Source organism: Chiloscyllium punctatum, chromosome 14 (genome assembly GCF_047496795.1).
Source record: "Chiloscyllium punctatum isolate Juve2018m chromosome 14, sChiPun1.3, whole genome shotgun sequence".
Taxonomy (NCBI): domain Eukaryota; kingdom Metazoa; phylum Chordata; class Chondrichthyes; order Orectolobiformes; family Hemiscylliidae; genus Chiloscyllium; species Chiloscyllium punctatum.
This window is the reverse complement of record NC_092752.1, coordinates 10,475,926-10,498,272: the sequence shown is the minus strand read 5'-3', so window position 1 is coordinate 10,498,272 and position 22,347 is coordinate 10,475,926. Positions and strand designations below refer to the sequence as shown.

General features: G+C 38.6%; 1 protein-coding gene across 3 annotated transcripts in view; it reads left to right on the top strand.

Annotated features, from left to right (window-relative positions):
* Window positions 1-22,347, top strand: part of ccser1 (coiled-coil serine-rich protein 1) — a 1,276,667-nt gene that overhangs the window by 385,422 nt on the left and 868,898 nt on the right. For all 3 annotated transcript variants that reach the window (XM_072583863.1, XM_072583864.1, XM_072583865.1), the window contains exon 5: window positions 8,049-8,160. In XM_072583863.1, the coding sequence (XP_072439964.1) occupies window positions 8,049-8,160 (112 nt within the window). The remainder of the gene's footprint in view (window positions 1-8,048; window positions 8,161-22,347) is intronic.

The window sequence follows — 22,347 nt, the reverse complement described above, 5'->3', positions numbered from 1 at the left end:
TCATAATCATTCATGATGACTTGTGCCATTAATTCATCTACTTTGCTCGTAACATTTGTAACATTCAGGTAAAGCGCCTTAATGCTAATTTTCTTATCCTCATGATTTCCAACATCTCTAGTAATATTTCCTAAGTTATCCTTCCTTTTTGTTTCATTCCTAGTCTGCCTTGAACTTAAACCCTGCATACGTGCTAACCTGCAGCTTATCTTTCGACTTGACTCCATACTCCTTGTTGCTTTCCCTATCCCTTCCCCGACTCACAAGGTTAGAGTCCTAGTGACTACACTATTTGTCCTTTTCACTAGAACACTGGTTCTTGACCATCCCATCTGTACAGATTGCCCTGATTCCAAAACTGATGCCATTGTCCCATGGAATGGAATCCCTCTTTCCCATGCCAATCTCTTAGCCACGTGTTTACTTCCCTAATTTTCTTATCTCTATGCCATTTAACACGTGGCTTGGGCAGTAACGCAGGGATTATGACCCTCAAGGACCAGTCCTCAATTTCCTTCCTAGTGCTTGATACTCTCCAAACAGGTCCTTCTTCCTAGCCTTGCCTATGTTGTTAGTGCCAACGTGGACCACAACAACTGGATCTTCTCTCTTCTGCTCCAATATCCTTTCAAGCTGGCCGAGGTGTCCTGCACCCAGGCACCAGGCAGGCAACATACTATTCGGGACTCCTGATCTGGCTTGCATAGGATATTATCTGTCCCCCTAATTATAGAATCCCCTATAACAACTACTTGTCTTATTGCTCTCCCCTCTTGAATGACCTTCTGCACCATGGTGGCTCATCCTCCCCACAGACCTCTCCGTCATCCGTACAGGGAGCAAGAATCTCATATCTGTTGGACAAAGTCAAGGGCTGCGGTTTCTCCACTCCTAAACTCAGAATCCCCCTACCTGCCTCACTTACAGTCACACCCTCTTGTCCCCGATCACTAACTAAATTTGAATTACTTAATCTACTGGGTGTGACTGCCTCCTGAAGCAAGGCGACTAGGTTAACTCTCCCCCTCCCGGATGTGCCACAGTGTTTGAAGCTCAGATTCCAGATCATCAATTCTGATCCGGAGTTCTTCCAGCAACCAACACTTACTGCAGATGTTGTCACTGCCATTCACAGTGGGATCAGCCAGCTCCCACATCATACAGCTACAGCATATCACCTGTCCAGTAATCTCTACTTATTTAATTAATTTGTACAAATTTATTATTTAAATAATTTCTCGTACCTCTCCGCGGTCTTATTCAGTTAACCAACTAATAGTAAACTTTTAATCAATCTCACGAATCACAAGAAATATCAAATGAAACGCCTTACCTAAGCAACACATGAGAATCTTTTTTTTTGTTTAGAAGAGGATGGTGGGTGGGACACACTACATACGCAGTGTCTCGGGATTCAGCCGCTGCCCAAACATATACCCAGTAGCCTCTGCGCCTTGCTGTGGCCTCTCCCTCTGCTGCTCCTTCAAAAGCCTCACTTACTTAGCAGTCCATCCCTGCTCAGTGTTCGCTCCACCAGGGTAAGATTTTATATTTTAAAGTTACCTTCCCATCGGGTCTCTGGTCCTAGCTGTCGCTCCTCCCACTCCAACTGCTGCTGAAAAAATGAAGACTTTGTGTATCTTCGGGACAGAACAGATTAGTGCAAGGAAGTGTACCGACACCTGAACAACCAGGAACATTGCAGGCAACTACCAGCCGATCTGACCAAAGAGCACACCTGTGAATTAAAAACATTGATCAAGACTTTTGATCCAGTCCTTAAGAGTTCCCCAAGTGCCCTCATCCTATGTACTTCTCAAGTAGGCAACTTCCACTGCCTTCCGAAGATGCACAAAGCCAGCATGCCAGTACATCCAAATCTTTTGACCCCACTTCTCTTTAACTTTCCTAACATATCTGTCAATTTAGTTGCCCTCATCTTCCTTTTGTGCTTTTTTCACAATTATACAAAGAAAATTATATAATATTACTGTAAATAAAAGCAGAAAGCAATTACTAGATCATGTTGATTCATCTGATTCTGATCTGGGAACTTGTACTTAACTTCTTGCCACTTAAGAATCTTTTTGTCATTTATTCAAACTGTCTGACTCTTGAAATTAAATGACCACAAATTAAATTCTTATTTGTCATAAACAGATTTTTATTTTGAGTTTAAAGGAATTGATAAACAGTTGTTGAAAAAAATAATTTTGTTGGGAATTTGCTTTTCTACCTCTCCTCTGCACGATGGAAATTTTCAAAATCTTATTTCCACAGAAATGTACATTTTTAAAATATAAACGTAGATCTGCACATCTTGCTCAAGTGGTTTGGTTTATATTCAGCCATATCTGCAGGTCATAGCCAGCTTTGTCTTTTCTTTAAAGTAATTCATGAAATCTGGCCAGGACTTGTTGCCCATCCCTTATTGCATAGAGACCAATTAAAAGTCAACCACATTGCCATGAGGTGGCAGATTTCCGTCCCTAAATGACTTTAATGAACCAGAGGGTTTTTTTACAACAATCATCACTGGGCAAGCTTATAACTGAATTCAAATTGCAAGATCTACCAATGGTGGAATTTGAACCCGTGCCCCAAAAACATTAACCTGGGTCTCCAGATTATTTGTGCAGAGTCATTATTATGTCATCATCATTACCACCAGAGTGAAATTATCAGTCAAACTAATGACTAAAGACCAACACCTAGTTTGCTAATGTCCTTAAGAGAAGGAAAATGCTATCCTTCCCTGGTCTGGCCTACATGTGACTCCAGGCTGACAGAAATGTGGTTGACTCTTAACTGGGGATGGGCAATAAATATTGGCCTTACCACAGATGCTCACTTCCTGTGAGTAAATTTTAGAAAAAGGACTGGCCACAGATTTATAATGATGTGGGAAAGAACTTTTTCTCAAGTGGTTCAAAAATGGCATGAGCTGCTTGGAAGTGAGGTAGAGGCCGATTCAATGATGGCATTCAAGATCACTTTGGACAATTAATTTCATAGAAGTAATGTGCAGGTTCTGGAGAAAGAGCACAGGAATGGTGCAAAATGATGATCATTCAGAGAAGTGGTACAGACATGAAAATCCAAAGTGTGCTGTCTGATGTTTGGATTCTATCAGAACACCAGCTCTCATATTCCACACACCAAATAATCTACCAAAGAAAGATCGGCATTTGTACAATGTTCCTTTCACAACCTCAGAGTTACGAAGTGTTTTCCTGCTGATGGATTGATTTTTGAAGTGTCTTCATATTCCAATTTGGAAATGCAGAAACCAGATCAGCACAGATTTGCATCATGGATGTCGTAAGAAAGGTTGCAACATTTCAGAAATATGTCATGTATAGTTAAAGAAGATGCCATGTTTAAGTTGCTTTAAGAAGCATGTGGTTAATCTGCGCACAGCAAGGCCCCACAGACAGCAATATGATGAATCGATCATCTAATGTTGTAATGCTGTTTGAGGAAGAAGTGTTAAGCAAGCTCCTGGTCAAAACTCCCCACAACATTAAGTCAAAACCCAGTGTCAGAAAACTTACTTTTTGTCATCTCTACAATTAAGTTCTATTTGCCAAACTAAAAGCTCTGAGCAAGCCTGGAAGATTTCGTCCATTGATGTCCATGAAGGCAGCCACCTTCTCAATGCATCATTAGATTATAATATTCTAAAGAAATTTCATCTCTTTTACCTGCTTAGAAAAAACTCTGTTTCCACAAAAGAGCTGTATCTATAATCTTATTTGCTAGTGTAGCATATTCTGCCTCAGGCATTCCATTTTGCAGCAAAGTTAAGCAAATTAGAGTATTATACATCTTTTAGATTGGTTTTATTTAAATTGAATGTTGGCAATATGATTTCATTGACTATGCAATCTTGCTTCTAATTATGAGCACAATAAGAGTCCAGTTATTTTACAAAGATATCATTTCCTTTGGTGAATTTTGTGGTCATTATGTTGAGTGATTACTAAGCATTTCAGGCTCAAACCCAGCACATTTTTGATGTGTGCTAAGGCTCAATTTACACTCACTATGTCTTAACCTCAAATCAATTACCCCTTGCCATTTTCATTATCTAACCTGGTCAAATTTGCACTTTAAGTGAGAATACCATTTTTTTGTTGTTGTATAGCCAGCTGTTGTTGCGAATTTGTAGCCAGTAGAATGGTTGGGAAGACTCAATGTTATTTTGGGGGGTAAATATGATTGGAAAAAAAAACTCTATGGCTGTAACAATAAGAGTTTCCATTTATGCAGCACTTTTATTATCAGAAAACCAAGACACTTTGTAGGAATATTATGTGATGAGATTTGACACACAGCTACACAAATGCAATATATGGTTAGACAACTAAAAGCATATTATGTGAATTGAGAGAGAAGGGGGTAAAGAGAAGATTGAGGTTTAAGATTGAATTTTGGAACTGGACAGCTGAAGGCCTGCCCACCAATGATGGGATGAAAGAATTTGGGAATATGTGAGAATCCAGAATTCGAGACAAGGCAAGTTTTCAGAACATGGAGTATTGTTCTTGTTAGATATTGATGTTAAAAATTGGTTTTGGCTAACAATTGAAGAACACCACAGGACAAGCTTGAATTTCACTGTATTTCAATGATGAAAAGACATCCCTGTTTGAAAAACAGTCATTTTCTGGAACTTCACTGTAAGGACATCTTCAAGACTTTATGTCATATAAAGTGGATCTTCTGACTTAAATGGTTAATTTGCCAATAATCACTGTTATCATCTGTGCTAGGAACTAGGGAAGTGCAAATTCACTGAAATTTTTAAACATTGCAACTCTTTTTTTGAAATGCTCAATCCTTTTTTGAATACAATTGGGTGCATCACAAATGCAGCAAGAAACTTATTTGGTGAAGCAAGGTTAACTTGAAGATATGAATTAGGAGCAGGAGTAGGTCATTTAGCCTTTCGCGCATGCCCTGCCATAAGATCATGGCTGATCTGATTGTGACCTTAACTCCACTCTTCTGATCACCTCCTATGCCCTGCTCATCAAGAATTTAACTACCTCTGCCTTAAAAATATTCGAGGACCCAGCCTCCTCCACTCTGGGGAGGAGAATTTTGCACTCTCACAACTCTCTGAGACGCACATTCTCCTCACTTCTGTCTTAAATAGATGGTCCCTTATTTTGAGTAGAGAGATTTAGCCTTTTCCATGCAAGAATACTTCCTTTCAGTATTCCTCCATTCTTCAGTTACCCATCTTTCTTAGCAGTTTATCAGTTTGGACCATGGATCATCAGAAGCTTCTTTTCAGTCTATCTTTCATCTGTCTACCCTAGATTCTCCAGAACCCCGAATCTCTCAGCCATCTTTGCTGCCTTTCTTGATCCTCCGATACAGTGATATCCTTATTAAATAATGCATCCAAATGTTACATCATGTTCCAATAGAATCAATTATTATGGGGAGGTAGTGTTAGAGAGTCATAGACATTTATAGCATGGAAACAGACCCTTCGGTCCAACTCGTCCATGCCGACCAGATATCCCAACCTAATCTAGTCCCATTTGCCAGCACTTGGCCCATATCCCTCCAAAACCTTCCTATTCATATACCCATCCAGATGCCTTTTAAATGCTGTAATTGTACAAGCCTCCACCACTTCCTCTTGCAGCTTGTTCCATATATGCACCACCTTCTGTGTGAAAATGTTGTCCGTCATTGTTTCCCCTCTACCCTAAACCTATGGCTTCTAGTTCTGGACTCCCCCACCCCAGGGAAAAGACTTTGTCTATTTATCCTATCCATGCCCCTCTATAAGGTCACCCCTCAACCTCTGACGCTCCAGGGAAAACAGCCCAAGCCTATTCAGCCTCTCCCTGTACCTCAAATCCTCCAACCCTAACAACATCCTTGTAAATCTAATGTCACTGGACTTCAATCCTAAACCTCAGGTTAATGTTCTGGGCCATGAGTTTGAATCCCAGCATGGCAGATGGTGAAATTTGAATTCAGTTAAAAGCTAAAATGAAATGCTTGCCTCATCGCTGCCATATCTATCCATCTGATTACTGAACAAGCTTTAGGGAAGGAGATTGTACTTCCCTTACCTGGTCTGACTGACTGGGCAATTAGGATGGGTAAGAAATACTGGCTAATCCCTGTAGAATCTCTGGTACTTACTTTTGTTGCCGAAATTTTAAAAAATTCAGTCATGGAATTCGGCGGTTGCTGCTTGGATCAGCATATATTTCTCATTTCTAACTGCCCTTCAGAAGGTGGTAGTGAGCTACTTCCTCAAACTGCCGTAGTCCATTTGCTGTAGGTAGACTCTCAATGCTGTTAGGGAGAGAATTCTGGGATTTTGACACAGCAACACTGCAAGTGCTATCTAGGAATTTTCTGCAGTTCATTTTATAGATGGAATATATTGCTGTTCCTCAGCATTGGTAGTGAAGTGAGTGCATGGATGGGGATCTACACAGGAGATGATGGCTTAATGGATTTATTGCTGGGCTATTAATACAGAGACCAATGTAATGTCCTGCGGATCTGGGTTCAAATCCTGTCATAGCAGATGGTGGAATGTTAAATCAACAAAAAAAACACTGGTCTAAGGGTCAAATGATGACTGTTTTCGATTGTTGGAAAGGAAACCGCAGTCCTTAGGTAATCTAGCCTATATGTGACTCCAGACCCATCGCAATATATGGGTCTGGGCATTTAGGAATGGGCAATAAAAGCTGGTCTAGCCAGCAATATCCACATCCCACGAATGAATAACATAGATGTGGTGCCAGTCAAATGGGCTGATTTGTCCTTGGTGGTTTGAAGGTTGCTGAGAATTGTTGGAGCTGCACACATCCCCATGCAAGTGGAGCAGTAGTCCATCATACTCTTGACTTGTGACTTGTAGATGGTGGACAGGGTTTGGTGAGTCGGGAGGTGAGTTGCTCACTGCAAGATTCCTAATATCTGACCTGCTCTTGTTTCCAGAATACCAATATAGCTAATCCAGTTCGGTTTGTGTTCATGCCCCATTCAATTTTATATGTATATGGAGAGGTGAGTTATATTATTTCAATTTTGGGAGAAATGTGGGGCTTTTGTACAGAGTTGCTTATCCTTACCAAACTCATCAGATTGCCAGCTTTTTGTCTCTACACAGATTGAGGGTTGTATTAGAGTTAAGTTTATGAAAGAGTTGTCACTGGTTACCACTGGCTTTCAATTTTCTTAGCAATCTCACACTTCTTTTAGCCATTTTTGTCACTATGACTGTCAGTCTATTCGATACCGAGGTTATCAACTAAGCAGCCTGAGCCATTGTATCATAAGAAATCTTGATCATGAGAATATACTGTTGTGTGGAGTCATTGCACCCTCACATCTGGCAGAATTATTGTCTTTATTTTCTCAATACTAAGGCTGAAATATCATTTTGCTGCATATACTGTTTTAATTAGAGTGGATTTGACCTTGTGCCCATTCCTACTATGTTTTATAATGCTGCCAGTACCTGTTCACAAAATAATGTTATGGTTCATGCACAAAGCCATTTTAATAATTATTATACAAAAACATTGTACTCTGAATAATTATGACATGGAGCTGCCTGTATGACTGTTTAATTGAAATGCAGTCAATGGAAGGTGCAAAAGGAATTAAATTGAAATAAGACGGAGAGATCTTCTCATCATTGTAAATTATTCAAGGTGCACATGATATCTATCTGATAATATTTAAAAACACTGGTTCTGATATGGATTTCTTCTGTATAATTGGAAGGAGGAAAACAAGCAGAAAAGTAATAACGTTGTTTTTAGAAAGTGGTTCTGTTGTAGACTGGATTTTATTTGAAAGTGCTAACTCTCATGTTGTCTGTTTTATGCACCTTTACCTTACAACAGTACACTGTAAAGAAGAAAAAGCATAAATTGCTGGAACTGCACCCAGAGCAAGCTACATCCAAAAGCAAAGTGCAAAGGTTTTCACCAACCCTTCATCTGAGCTGTGCGTCTACAGAAAATTAATTCCTGATGCTTTAATTATCTTTTCAGTGTGCCGGGAAGACTCTAATCAATCCATCAAATCGTGTGTGGAGATTCTACATGTACCCACTGAACTCAAGATGAAGATTGAAAGACCAAAGGTCCCAGAGACTCCAAAAGAGTGAGTTGCATTTACAAGATGTATCACTTATTCTAGTATGCCAGCATTGCTTCTGGTTGTTTTAATAAATCTAGTTGACTGCAGAGAGTTTTTAGCCAGTTGAATAAGGTATGTTTATTCAAAACTGAGATATAACCATGCTGTGGCAAGTGTGGGAACCAACCAGAAATGTAATTTTGCTCATTAATTCTACACGTGTGTTGTTTGCCCAAAAATGGACTTAATCTGCAAGATGTGCTTAATCTAAAAGAAAACATACATTTCGTACATATGCAGAGTATGGATTCAGAAGAAATATTTTGATCTAAACTGAATCCACCCCATAAACTGAAGTGACCAGTGGTTATATCAAATAGAATCAAACAGAATGCATAACACAGAAAAACTCCACTTAATGCAATTGGTCCATACAATTGTTTAACCGCCCCACACACTTTCTCTCACCCTCTTCCAGCTGACCCTGTCAGTATAGCTGTCTTCTGTTCTGAAGCCATGGCTGGCCAGTAGCCAATTCATTGGATTTGTTTGTGTTGGTAAACAGATAAATGTCAGTCATAACCTTCATATATCATTGGGATATCATTATCCAACTGAACAAGTTGATCGAACCTTTGTTTAGCGTCTCATATGGAAGGTCGTATCATTGACAGTGTAGCAGTCCCGTGGTGTTTGATTAGAGTGTAATCCTAGATTATGTTTCAAAGTTCTTGGAGGGACCTGTGACCTTCTAACTTGTGGCAAGAATGTTGCTATTGAGCCAAACATAGCCTGAAGGAAGTTATCTCTCATAGCACAAGCTACTTAACCTGTTGAGGGTATTTCACTTTCAGCTGCAGCTTCCTTAGCCCATACTCTTGCAAAATTTATTCCTTCATGTGTTTATCCAATTTCTTCTTGAAAACCACAGTTGAATCTGCCTCAACCACATCAAAAACATTTTCTTCATGTCACTTTTGGATTTTCTTTTTCCAGTCACTTTAATTCTGTGTCCTTTGGTTCTTAATTTGAAATGGCTAATAAAAACAGTCTCTCAATTTTTACTCTTTGGACCCTTCACAATTTTGGACACGTCTTTCAAAAGTGGAACTCACTGGCACAGAAAGCTGTTGGGGTCAGTTTGTTCGGTATATTCAAGAGGGAGCTGGATGTGACCCTTGCAGCTAAAGGGATTAAGGAGTAAGGAGAGAAAGTGAGAGTGGGATACTGAAATTGTATGATAAGCCATGATCATATTGAATGGTAGTGCAGGCTTGAAGGGCTGAATGACCTACTCTTGCACCTATTTTCTATGTTTCTATTGAAACCTTCTCTTGAGCCTCCAGAACAGCACTAATTTCTCCAATTGCTACACATGATTGGATCAAATTTCTTTCGAAAGACAACTCGTGAACATGATTCAAATATTAATAACCAATTAGTGTTTTCATTTCAGAGAAGAATCGTTTTCATGCATTTGACTGGAGTTATGCATTGCTAAATTTTGTAATGTGGGCAGTTTTCTGTTCTGTATTTCCGAGGGCAGAAGCAGTATCTCTAGCTGTTAAAACAAATCTGTAGCCAGAGAGGGAGAAAAAATTGAGCAGCGGCAGATGGTGACCATGCTGAAAAATAATTTGAAATGAGTAACATTGCCAAGAAAGCAATTGTCAGCTGCTTTTACTTTGTATTCCAGGAATAAATTAGCTCACTTCCTAATTATTTTCCAATTGATGTGCATAGATTTGACTCAGCAACATTTAAACACAATTAACTGTTGATTTAGAAATTATACATTTTGTACCTTTAAAGCATTCGTCTAGTGTTTTTAAAAGTGTGGAATAAATTTGACTGAAAAAAAAGGTGTCTTTCTCACAGTTGGTGAAATAATTTGCATTGAATTTGGGAATAATGTTTCAGTAGTTGGGCGGATTGCAACATTTATGATGAATGCGATGTTCCAGATCCAGCTGCTTTAAAGTAAAATTCTCCCTATACGGATTTATGGCAACTTACAATTAATACTATGATGTAAGCTCACCTATTTGGGAATGCCATGATTCCAGGATACTGGGCAAGTCAGAGCATAGACTAAAATCTGTTTTAATAGGTCAAGTTTTGAGTGTTTTAATTTAATGAGGTGATCTCTCATTGCAATATAAGCATGCAGTGGTTTGGTTTCAACAAGTAACCAGAGATTTATTATGAAAGATATGAAGGTAATATAGAATAAACCAAACTATTTACATATAACGCAAGGTGAAAGATTTCAAAGTACACAGCAATGTACAATCCCATCTACCCAACACCATCACTTTATAATATTCATACTTGAGTGTATTTCCTTCTCTATCATTAAGTTTGACGTAACCATTTCTTTCAATTTCTACCCCTCAGAGAATTTTAGCCTTTTTTCTTGGATAGCCACACAATTGAGCTTAATCTTTTCATCGTCAAATAATCCCATCAATATTTTGACCAAACGCTTCCGGTCTGGAACCTTCAAAGGATTTTTTTTTCTTTCAGTCACCAATGTGTTTGCTTTTCTTAAAAAAAACTGACTTCTTTCTCTAGGAGAAACTGATTTTTCTCTCTAACTTCAACCAGGACTTATGCACAGATTTATGAAAAGCTTTCCAAGCTATGGAGTTTTCTCTAAAGTAGGGAAGAAAAATCAACTCTTAATTTTTCAAGATCAAAAGCAAGCTAATGCTATTCAGTGCTTACCTTGTCTGATCATAAAGTCTCCGAATGCAAACAAATTCCCATTATCACTCCAGGAGCCCTCTTTCAGATTGATTTTCTAAAAGTCATGGGTACAGACAGACTAACAATTAATAAACACCTTATACACAGAGACAGAAACCCACATGACATTAGTTCAAAATCCAAACTCTAAGGTAAATTATGTTAAAAAAAATTTGCATCACAAGGGCGAGCATTCACAAAGGAATTGACATCCTCATAGGCAGCCAGGAAAAATAACTGTTGCCTTTTCTGAAAATAATACATAGTGTAGGTTGAACTTAACTCTCGTAACCTTCTTTAATTCTGTGGATCCTTGTCTGGTACTTAATCTTAGATGTTGTTTTTAAAAATGCTGAACATCTCCAAGCCAGTCTTGACAATTGAAGCTCCTAATTAGTGGTTGGATCACTGTGAATCTACTTTATAACTTTCACATAGCTTTGACCTCCTCCCCAATAGGTAGAACTGGAAACAAGATATTGCCCTAATTGAACTCTTTTCAAGACTAGGCTCTCTCTCTCTCTCTCTCTCTCTCTCTCTCTCTCTCTCTCATGCAACAAAAGCAAAACCTTCTCAAATGCTTCACAAACGCAGTTCACAGCTTACAGAGTCATAGAAATCTATAACACAGAAAATGGCCTTCAGCCCATTGAGACTGCACCAGGTGTAAACAACCACCTGACTTATTCAAATCTCATTTCCAGCACTTGGCCTATTGCTTTGCTTGCCTTGACGTTAATTTGATTTGATTTGATTTGTTTTATTGTAATCATATGTTACTAAGTATAGTGAGAAGGTTTGTTTTGCGAGCATTAGAGGCAGATCATAGCATACAAGGACAACCAAGTGCACCTCTAAATATTTGTTAAATGTCCTGCGTTTACCAACCTTACAGGCAGTGATTTTCAGATTCCCACCATCCTCTGGGTGAAAAAAAATTCTGCACATTCTCTCCAGACTTTCTGCCCTTAGCCATAAATCTTGTATATTGTACAGTAAAAATTGAGAATTTTAGAAATATATGATTGGTCACGCAGTTTTGTGGAAGGAAAAACCAACAGGGCTAGCATTCTGGGTTGATGACCCTTCATCGGAGTTTGTGTTTTGATGTGATGCATTTGGTTTACTCCCCATTATTCAGTGTCTTGGTTGATGTATCAAGCTTTGACAGAAAAGTTACAATTGTGATAGAAGAAGAGTTTTGCTGATTATTATGTGATTGTGTTATACTCACAGGAATCATTCAGTCACTGTATCGCTTAACAGTGACATTGGCATAAATTCTTATTGTATGATGTTTTCACATCCAGTTCAGGAAGCTATATTAGTAACAGTGTCATTCCTATTGCATTGTGAATACGCGTAGCATCAAAGTTGGATTAGGAAACAATTCAGCAGCACCTAATTAGATAGGTGCTATCTAATTAGATGACCTTTATCTTCATTCTTTTGCAAGATGTGGATGTTTCTGGCAAGACCAACATTTGTTTCTAGCTGCACTTAAGTTGAGTGGCTTGCTCAGCTATTACAATGGGAAGTGAAGAGTCAACAATAGCTGCTCTGGGTCTAGAGTCATGTGTAGGCCAGACTGGAGTAGCATTGCAGATTGCCTCCCTTAAAGGATGACAGTGATCCACCTGGCTTTATACAATAACCAATTGCAGTTTCATGGTCACCTCACTATGAATAGCTTTATGTTCTAGATCTATGAAATGTATTTACATTGCACCAGCTGCCACAGTGTGATCTGAACCTGTGTCTGCAGAGCATTAGCCTAGACCACTGGATTATTTGTCCAATTACATTACTACTCTGCCACTGCCTCCTCTTGGCCATCGATTTATGTTGATCTGCTGTTATAAAGAGAATTAGAAGTGCCAACCATTGACCACCTCCACCAAGACAGAACTTAAATCTCCTTAAAGTTCAGAACATTACTCAACATCCTGTGGATTGTCATCGACCCAGATACTGAACTATACTAGTTATACCAGCTTGAAAAATTCAAAATATTCACATCACTTCTATGGTGGTGCATGACTGGTTAGAGCAACAATATAATAATTTTTAAAAATCGATGAGTTGCATTTTACATGCAAAACTGTGTGGTTACAATATTCCAGAGTGCACAATTCCCAATTTGACAGCTGCAAGACTTCACAAAACACAAAGTTCAGACAGATAAATGGAATAAAATTGTTGAAGTGCTCTTCAATTTCATTTCAAAATTATGGAGTGAAGTCCTTAACTGTTCCCAGCTTGCATTGTGGAAGGTTTAAAAAAAATCAATGATATTGGTGTTTGGTCAGATATTGATGTGCTGTTAAAAGTGAACGGTAATGATTGCCTTCTTTGTCACCATTTGAAATGTTCTCATTGGCAACTTTACATCAACAAACAAGATTGACTCTGGTTATTCTAAAGTGGTGTGATGTATTTGACTTTGTAATCTTATGGCATGGCAATGAACTTGCAAAGTAACTCAGAGTTTTGAATGTTTGGTTTTGAATATAAACGTGTTGAATGTATAATAGAAATATTTATTCATGATCGTAAGCATATTTTTGAAACTTGAATTAAAGTGTGGCTTTTCAGGTTGAGAATATCTGGAAGCAAGACAAGTCACTTTATTTTAAGTTCAGTTGTGCAGCAAAAGGACAATGTGTGTCCTCTATTTTTTAACATGTATTAATTTAATACATTTTACAAATTCTGGTCCAGCAAATTTAATATGAGCTTAATTGTACACAGTTGCACTTTTGCATGCATTGGTTTGTAAGCAATCAATACTTGTTAATAGCTTGGAAATTTCATTTGATGGCTTTCACTCCTTCTTAATATATTTTAAATAAAGAGGGAAATTGTTATTTTACCTTGCTGTGATTAAAATGACACCAGTACCTGAGTTAATGTGAGTGTGTGTGCACATACATACATACTGTTATACTGGTAAAGTACAAAATGTGTCTGGTTTGGGATCTCATAGGACTTGTTGGGAACGTAAGGAGACAAAAGGTGCATGTTGCAGCTGCAGCAAGTCCAAGAAACTGAAGCAAAGACAGATGAGTTTTTAACTAGCACTAGTAAAGGTCAAGTTTCTTAGATAGATTTGAGAACAGTTTGTTTAAGCTGAACAATACCTACCAATAATTATCTGTAATTTAGCTAATGATGATATTTTTCAGTGCATTGCTTCCATTTTGATCAGATTTTTTTAAATTTTAGGTAGTACGCATAGATTTTGGCTCCCCAGGATGCCCCAAATCACATTACACCCAATGAAGTACTGATTTATCTGTGGGCACTATGTTAATGTTGATTACAAAAATATCAATTTGTGTGCAGCCAAATCCCAAACTGCAAAGTGATAAGGACAGAATAACCCATTGTGTTGAACAAGAAGTCAACAATAGGCATCACAGTGGCAGTGTGGTTAATGCTACTGCCTCACACCACCAGGGACTCTGGTGTGCCATAACATGTCTAAACAGTTTGATTAAAAATAATTTGCAGCTGTTGAAACTTCTTGCAGGAAATTTTTGTGCATTGTCAACGAACCCATCCCTTGTTCCTCCTTTACTTACAATGCACATTCGTGAGTAATTAATTGGTGCTTAGAATGTTTATCAATGAATCAAAGGGACTTGAGAACACATATTTCAATCATGCATTAATGATTCTATTTAATTTCATCCTTTTTACTTTTAGTTCATACTTTTGACAAAAAGCAGTTTGTTTACCTATTTTTTTCACTTAGCATCATCGTCCCCTCCCAACTTCATTTTGATTTAGCTCTCTCCCTCTCTCCTACCTCTCCCTCACCTTTGGTGTTTTTGCATTTCCCTAATGGGCTCTGCAAGTCAGTTGAATGACTGAAAACACAGGAGATTTAATGGTGGTGATTCGTAAATGAAAATTGCTGATGGTAAAAACCATTTGGTTGTGTGTGTTAGCACTTCTGGTTATAGTGAGTTTTGAGGAGCTTTGTAGCTCAGGTTGAGGTTCTGGATGTAGGTTTGCTCAGTGAGCTGGAAGGTTTGTTTTCAGACGTTTTGTCACCATATTAGGTAACATCACCAGTGAGTTTCCAGATGAAGTGTTGGTGGCATGGCCCACTTTCTATTTACGTGTTTAGTTTTCTGAAAACCAGCCACCAGGATACATGAACATCAACGAGCACCAAAAAGTAATGACCCACTCTCACTAGTATCCTTACATGCAGATGAGGAAGGACACCACTTCGACTGGGACAACACATACATCCTAGGACAAGCCAAACAGGGACACACATGAGAATTCCTAGAAGCATGGCACTCCAACTGGAGCTCTATCAACAAACACATTGACTTGGATCCCATTTACTACCCCCTGAGAAAACAGAACAGGGAATGATGTCACCACAGGAAATGACATCTTCAACCCAAGGAAACCTAAACACATAAATAGAAAGCAGGCCATGCCATCAGTGCTTCATCTGGAGGCTCACTGATGATCTTACCTAGTATGGTGATGAGACGTCTGAAAATGAAACTTGCAGCTCAGCAAGCAAACCTACATACAGAACTTCTGGTTATAAAAATAATTTATGCATCACTGTTTAGATTTTGATCATGACATTTAAACAACTCAAAATCATAGCAAACTCGAAGAAATATAGTTCATAAGTGTTATTTAAGGCGCTATGAATATGAAGAGGACAATAATTAATAATATTGTGTCACAAGACGTGTTAAGGAAATCTGATTAAGCTGTTCAAATTTTCTAAAGGTTTTTTTGGATTGACTAGGCATTGTGTTTATGAGCAGATTTATTGTGAACGGAGAAACATTTCTGTTAATCTATTTGCAACTCTTCTCTCCAAAGGCTGCCATTGAATATCTATGCAATTTTTCTCAGGTCATGTTATCAAGGTATATCAAAGAAACAATGAAGGTGCTAATCAGTAAGGCATAGGAGCAGAAGTAGGCCATTCAGCCCATTCAAATGATGCCAAGCTGATCTAATAATCCTCAGCTCCACTTTCCTGCCTTTTCCCCATAACCTTTGATTCTCTTACTGACTACAAATCTGTCTGTCTCCGGCTTGAATATACTTCATTATAGTATCTCTACAATGTGGAAGCAGGGCACTTGGCCCATCGAGTCAACACTAATTCTCTAAAGAGCATTCCAGCCGGACCCCTCCTTCTCTCCTATCCCCGTAACCCTGAATTTCCCATGGCTAATCCACCTAACCTGCTCATCTTTAGACTGTTGGAGGAAATTGGAGCATCTGGAGGAAACCCGTGCAGCCATGGGGAGAACGTGTAAATTCCACACTGACTGTCTCTGAAGCTGAAATTGAACCCAGGTCCCTGGTGCTGTGAGGCAGCCCTGCTAACCACTGAGCCACAATGCTGCCCAGGCTCCAGTACCACTGTGGTATAGAATTCCACAGCTTCACTGCCCTCTGAGAGAAGTTGTTCCTCCTCATCTATCTTAAATTTTGTGACACCTTATTGTAGAATTATGTCCTCTGGTCGTAGACTCTTCCATAATGGGAAACAGCGTTTACCATATCAAGTCCCCTGAAGAATCTTGTATGTTTCAATCAGGTCATCTCACACTCTTCTATTTTCTAGTGAGTACAGGCCCAATCTGCTCATAAGACAGTACTTCCAAACCTGGGATCAGCTGAGTGAACCCTCTCTGGGCTGTCTGCAATATCAGTGTATTTTTCCTCAGATAAAGCAACCAAAGCACAGTATTCCAATTGAAAGGTATACTATCTCCAGAGGAAAGTGGATTATGATTGCCTTTTGCTACTCCTGTGTTCCTTAAGCTAAATTAAGGTTTAAAAGATGGAATAAATTTGTGCTTTTTACAATAAGCAAGTGAAGGTTGGCGGCCTGATTGATCCATCCTTAGAGTTAAAGAAGTTGTTGTTGCATGAAAATAAGAAAACATGCTTCCTTTTGCAATTAGTAAGATAATAATAAGGAAGAGACAAATTTGATTTATAAGAGTATATGCATATATGCATGACAGCAAAGAAAATTGGTCGGTGCTGCCTCATAGTTCAGGGAATGCATATGGCAAAAGGTGGGTGACACAGTTCAGGAAGTTCCCCATTTTCTTCCATGTTAGCTGCTCACAATCAGGTCCAGAGCTTGAGACATCACAGCTGAGACAGCAAAATCCATCTTGGTCTTGTGATCTAATAAATTTAGCTCATTGAGTATGTGTAATAGATGTTGGGTGAGAAAGGAGCCAATGCACCGGATCCCAAAGAAGAAACACATGAGGATAAATAAAAGACACACACAAAAAACGACTTTTTATTTTTCACTTACATTTCTGAAATTCCTATATGGCTGGTTGATGAACTTTCAATTCAGTTTGTATTGACTTCAGCACTTTTCCTACTCTGCAGGTTAGGATAGAATATATAGTCCTGGTGAAAAATTTTAAAATCTGCCAGTCTTCACAGTAAAGGTTCAGATAACTGCACTTATTGGTTAATATTAGTCTCTCATATTTGACAAGTCGGAGAGACAATAAGTTGAGAAATAGTTACCAATATGCTGAGTACTTTTAAAACATAACTACCTCTCTGGCTGCTCTTGTGAGCATTCCAGGTTCTGACTGAGGGAAGGCTACTGTCCAACCAAGACACACAGTGCATTCCTACTGAGGCTCAATAAAATAAGTCACAAAATATTAGAGATAATATTTTGGGCTGCTCTTTATAAGATGGATTAGTAAAGCCATCAAGAATAACCCAATTTACACATTCAGACATTCAACTCAGGGCAAACATTGCAATATAATCCAAGACAACGATGTGTATTCTCATTGGAATAGAAATAATCAAACCACTTTCCAGATCCTGTTTTGTTTGGTGTACTTCTGTGTGATGGATTCTTTTGTATATTGGGCTTCTCCACAATAAAAAAAATTCTGACTTTATCTTTGTAACATAGAATTAAAAAGCTAGATAGAGAGCCTTGTATGATGATTCATGTATTGTGCACAGTTCTGATGTTCATACTACTGAAAAAGATATTGAGGGATTTGAGAACAGTCAGAAAAGAATTCCAAGGATGTTGGCAGAACTCAGTGAGCGAAACTATTTGGAAAGACTGAATACCATGGAGCTTTTTTCTCCAGTGAAGGGAATGCTGAAATGCTCATGAAATTATAAAAGGTATTTGGTAAAGGTATAGAGAAGATTGCCTTGGAATCAAACAACCTGGGACACAATCACCATAGCAGATCCAATAAATACATCTGGAGCAACCTATCTGCAGAGTGTCTTACTGTGGAACTTGCTGCCACCTGAAGAAGGGCTCATGCCCGAAACGTTGATTCTCCTGTTCCTTGGATGCTGCCTGACCTGCTGTGCTTTTCCAGCACCACATTTTCAGCACAGATACATGTAAGCTAATCAGATAGGTGAGGAAGAACCAAAGGGAAGGGATTGTTGACTGGGACAGATGAGAAGTACAAAGAGACTCGTGGAGCAGAAACACCTATAGAAATCAGTTGCATCCTGTGCTGTGATTTGTATGTAATCAGTAATCCCTCTTTATCTCTACTGCATTGGTTAGAAATTGAAGTCATTTCCTTTTCAAAATGAGTTTGCTATCCTCACAAAATAAGAGAATTCACAGATTCCAACAAACAATGTTTCCCATCTGTATTTCACTTATTCTTTTCCGACATGAATAAAGTGGGGTGGAACAAATGAAACAACAAATTAATTTCTGCTGAAATGCTACAGTGAGTTCTACAACAGTGGACCTTTCAAGATGAAATGGTAGAGAACAGATGGTCAATATTTGTCATGCCTTAATAATTCATTCTGGGGAAGAAAGAAATAAAGAACCAAGTTTCGATTGTCTGCTTCATTTCATTTAGGTCCAGTCCCAGGGAGATAACTGTTCCTAGGATTTAACAGAGTAAAGATGAGTTTCACAACTGTTGATCTTTTGTTACTTTTTCATACTTTCTACCATCTGCCCTGCGCGGTCTAATTCTACTTGCTGTATGCCAGAAGAGGAAAAGTGGTTATCTTTCTTTCAGCTCCCACGTAACATAGTGTGAATATGTCTCAAATTAGATCTTTTGAGTAAAATCATCTTTCTTTTGTTATAGATTCAAAGAAATGTACAGCATGGTAACAGACTCTTGGGTCCAACTCGTCCATGCTGACCAGATATCCTAAATTAATCTAGTCCCATTTGCCAACATTTGGCCTGTATCCCCCTAAGCCCTTCCTATTCAAACATTTTTTCTACCTTTTGCTTAACTTTTACCATTGCAGATATTTCAATGAGATCTTATCCCAGAGGATGGCACTCACATCTTGCTTGGATGAGTGTAGCTGTGACAACACTAAAGAAGGTTGACACCATCTGGGACAAAGCAGCATGCTTCATTGGCACCACATTCACAAAGCATCCATTCCCTCCACCACCAACATGCAGCAGCAGCAGCAGTCTGCATTATCTAGAAAATTCACTGCAGAAATTCTCCAAAGATCCTTAGACAGCACCTTCTAAACCCACAACCAATTCCATCTAGAAGGACGAGGGCAGCACATATATGGGAGTATCAGCACACAAAGTAGCCCTCCAGGCCACTCACCATCCTGATGTGGAAATGCGTTACTGTTCTTTCGCTGTCACTGGGTCAAAATCCTGGAATTCCCTCCCCAGTGTTATTGTGGGTCTAAATGTTGCACATAGATGTCGTTTTTTACGAAGGCATTTCACCACCACTTTCTCAAGGGCATGAGAGAATTAAAAAAATTCAGACAAGCCCACTACTCCTGTTTTCCCTTCACTGTCAGATCTTTAATATTAGGACTCAGTTTCATAATTCCTCTACCTACTGTCCCCAGATTATATATTCTGTGATTGTTGGTGCCATAGCACAAAGTAATAACAAATAAGAACTTACATAATTCTCAGCTTTACACCTCTGCTGGTTGAGGAAGTATTATGGCATTTTGCATCAAAAATGTCCCAGATGGACGTCCTAATTTGCCTTTTCCTTATTTGAAATAGCGGTCCTTTGTCCAAAGTCATTTTCTGACTTTAACGTTGTCATACAGTTAATAATTTTGTAAATCTGGAAAAGTCCACTTCGCAGGCATGTCCTTTCCAGGATGACGAGCTCCAGATTTTCTTTCCTTAAACCTCTAGCAATGGCTCAATCCTGTGACTGTTCTCTGTACTCGGACTTGACTCTTCCAATCTCTCCTGGCTCTCTGCCAGCTTTCATAAGTGTAAAACTCTACTGTAATCTGTCATATACACACACCATGTGCTGTTCACTCATTTTTAGAAGTTTATATTTTCTTGGGTGATATCAGCAAGGCCAACATTTGTGTCCCATCTCTACATGACTTGAATGGAGAAAGGCAGTTAAGAGTCAACCATATTGCTATGGGACAGGAGTCACGTGTAGTCTAGACTAGGTAAGGATAGTACTTTTGGATGACTTAACAACTTTCCGCTGCTTCCAGAATGTGTTGCAGTTTTCAAAATGAGGGCCGGGAGGAGGAGACACCAACCTGCAGACATTCAGTTAAGAGCCTGTCAACCTTGTCAATGAGCTTATTAATGGTCTGAAGAGAGTCAGAAGAAACCATTCAAAGTAGCAAGTATGAAGAGTGGAAGTTGTGGTTCATATTAGTGCGCACGCACTGGACCAAGGTCAATCATCGCTAAAGCGGTGCAAATTGCTTTGGGAATAACTGGCCAATTGTGTGGACTGTCAAACAGCTGGTCCTGTGTACTCCTGTTTCGTTTAAAAGGAAAAAAAAAAGTTCTGCCATTGTTGCCTTTGAGTTTTCAATTCGAATGCCAGTTCCTGAGCCAAGGCAGCACTCTCTGCCACTAATTGGATGCTAGCTTGCCTCTTATTCAACTGAGGGCTTTTTCGAAAAGGTAGTATCACATTACTGAATCCATATTGAAAATCCAGCCAGACCTAACATGCTATAGCCCACATAACTCACCAATTCTGTTGCTTTGGTTTGATAATATATAACAATTCTTTTGCTGATTACTGGATCAAATTCCTGCAACCCCCTTCTGACCAGTGCTTTAGATGTATCCTCACCAGATGGTCTGTAGTGGTTCAAGAACACTCATGAACTCTTTCTCAAGGACAATCAGAAAAGAATAACAAATGCTGGCTTCCCCATGCAAAAATTTAAAAAAAGGAATCTCTATGCCCACCGTATACAAAAGCTGTTAACATTAAGTGAATTTATAACCTCACAAACGAGATTCATAACTAAGGGTGTTAGGAGTTATGGAGGGCAGGTTAGTACAGGAAATTACCCAAATTGATAATCCAGTTGAATGATGGAGCGAAGTCAAGAGCTGAAAGGCCACTTTCTGTTCCTGACCAGGGGTGGTACAATATTCACTAACCCTGAGGGCTGTTGTGATGGAGAAGAAGTGCCCTTAGTGGTTCAGCTTCAGAGGTGCATTATTACATCTGAGCAGATTGATTAGAAAATAACTTAAGATAAACCCTCAGCTTTGTCTCATGGTTGGTGTTGATGTCTTATTGTTCAGAATATGCAGCAAATAACTTATTACATTTGGTTTTGAAGATTATATCAGGGTTAGTATAAACCTTAATATAAGTGTATTAAAAATGATGTTTTTGAACAAATGCAACAAAAAGATTGATAATGCTCTTTAAAAGAACATTTCCTAAATCACATTTTGTTTATTTTACTTTTTGTTTTAACTTTTACTGTTAAATTGATGGATATTAAAACATTAAATCACTTTTCAGCAAACAATACTTTTATAATATTCATTTACTTTGTCTCTCTAAATATCTTCTCATTAGATTAAACAGCAGATCGAAAACGAATCCTGTGTCAATGGGCCATCCAATTTAACTCCTTTGATCTTCTGTACTAAAAGCTTTAAGATATTAAAGCAATATTAAAGCAGTAAAGCTGTTCTAATATCAGGAAGAATTTCATTTCAATATCACATGGCCACTAGAATTGAAATACAAATGTAAAATCTAATTGTGCAAAATGTTTTATACTTCTCATGTAAATGTTAATGCTGTGCGTTGCAATGGTTTTCAATCTTAAAAAATGAAAATTGGCATTAAATTCATTAATGTAGGACACAACAAAGTTTTTTGCAGAGGAAGGCATTGTCTATTCTAATGTAACAATGTGACTAGAATCCTCACCACAAAAGAACAGCCTGTAATATTTCCCATATCATTCATTGTGTGGCTGTTCTGAGCTGCTTTGATATTTTGGTAGCTCATTAATGACTAATGAGGAACGTTTTATGCTGTTGAATGACCAACACTGAAAACTGGGCTTATTCTGGTTCATTCTGTGTTAAGTTTAATTTCTGGCTAGTCTGTATTTTTAACCTCTTCACCATTCTTACTTTTAACCACTCCAGTATTTGGCTATACCTGCAGTTGC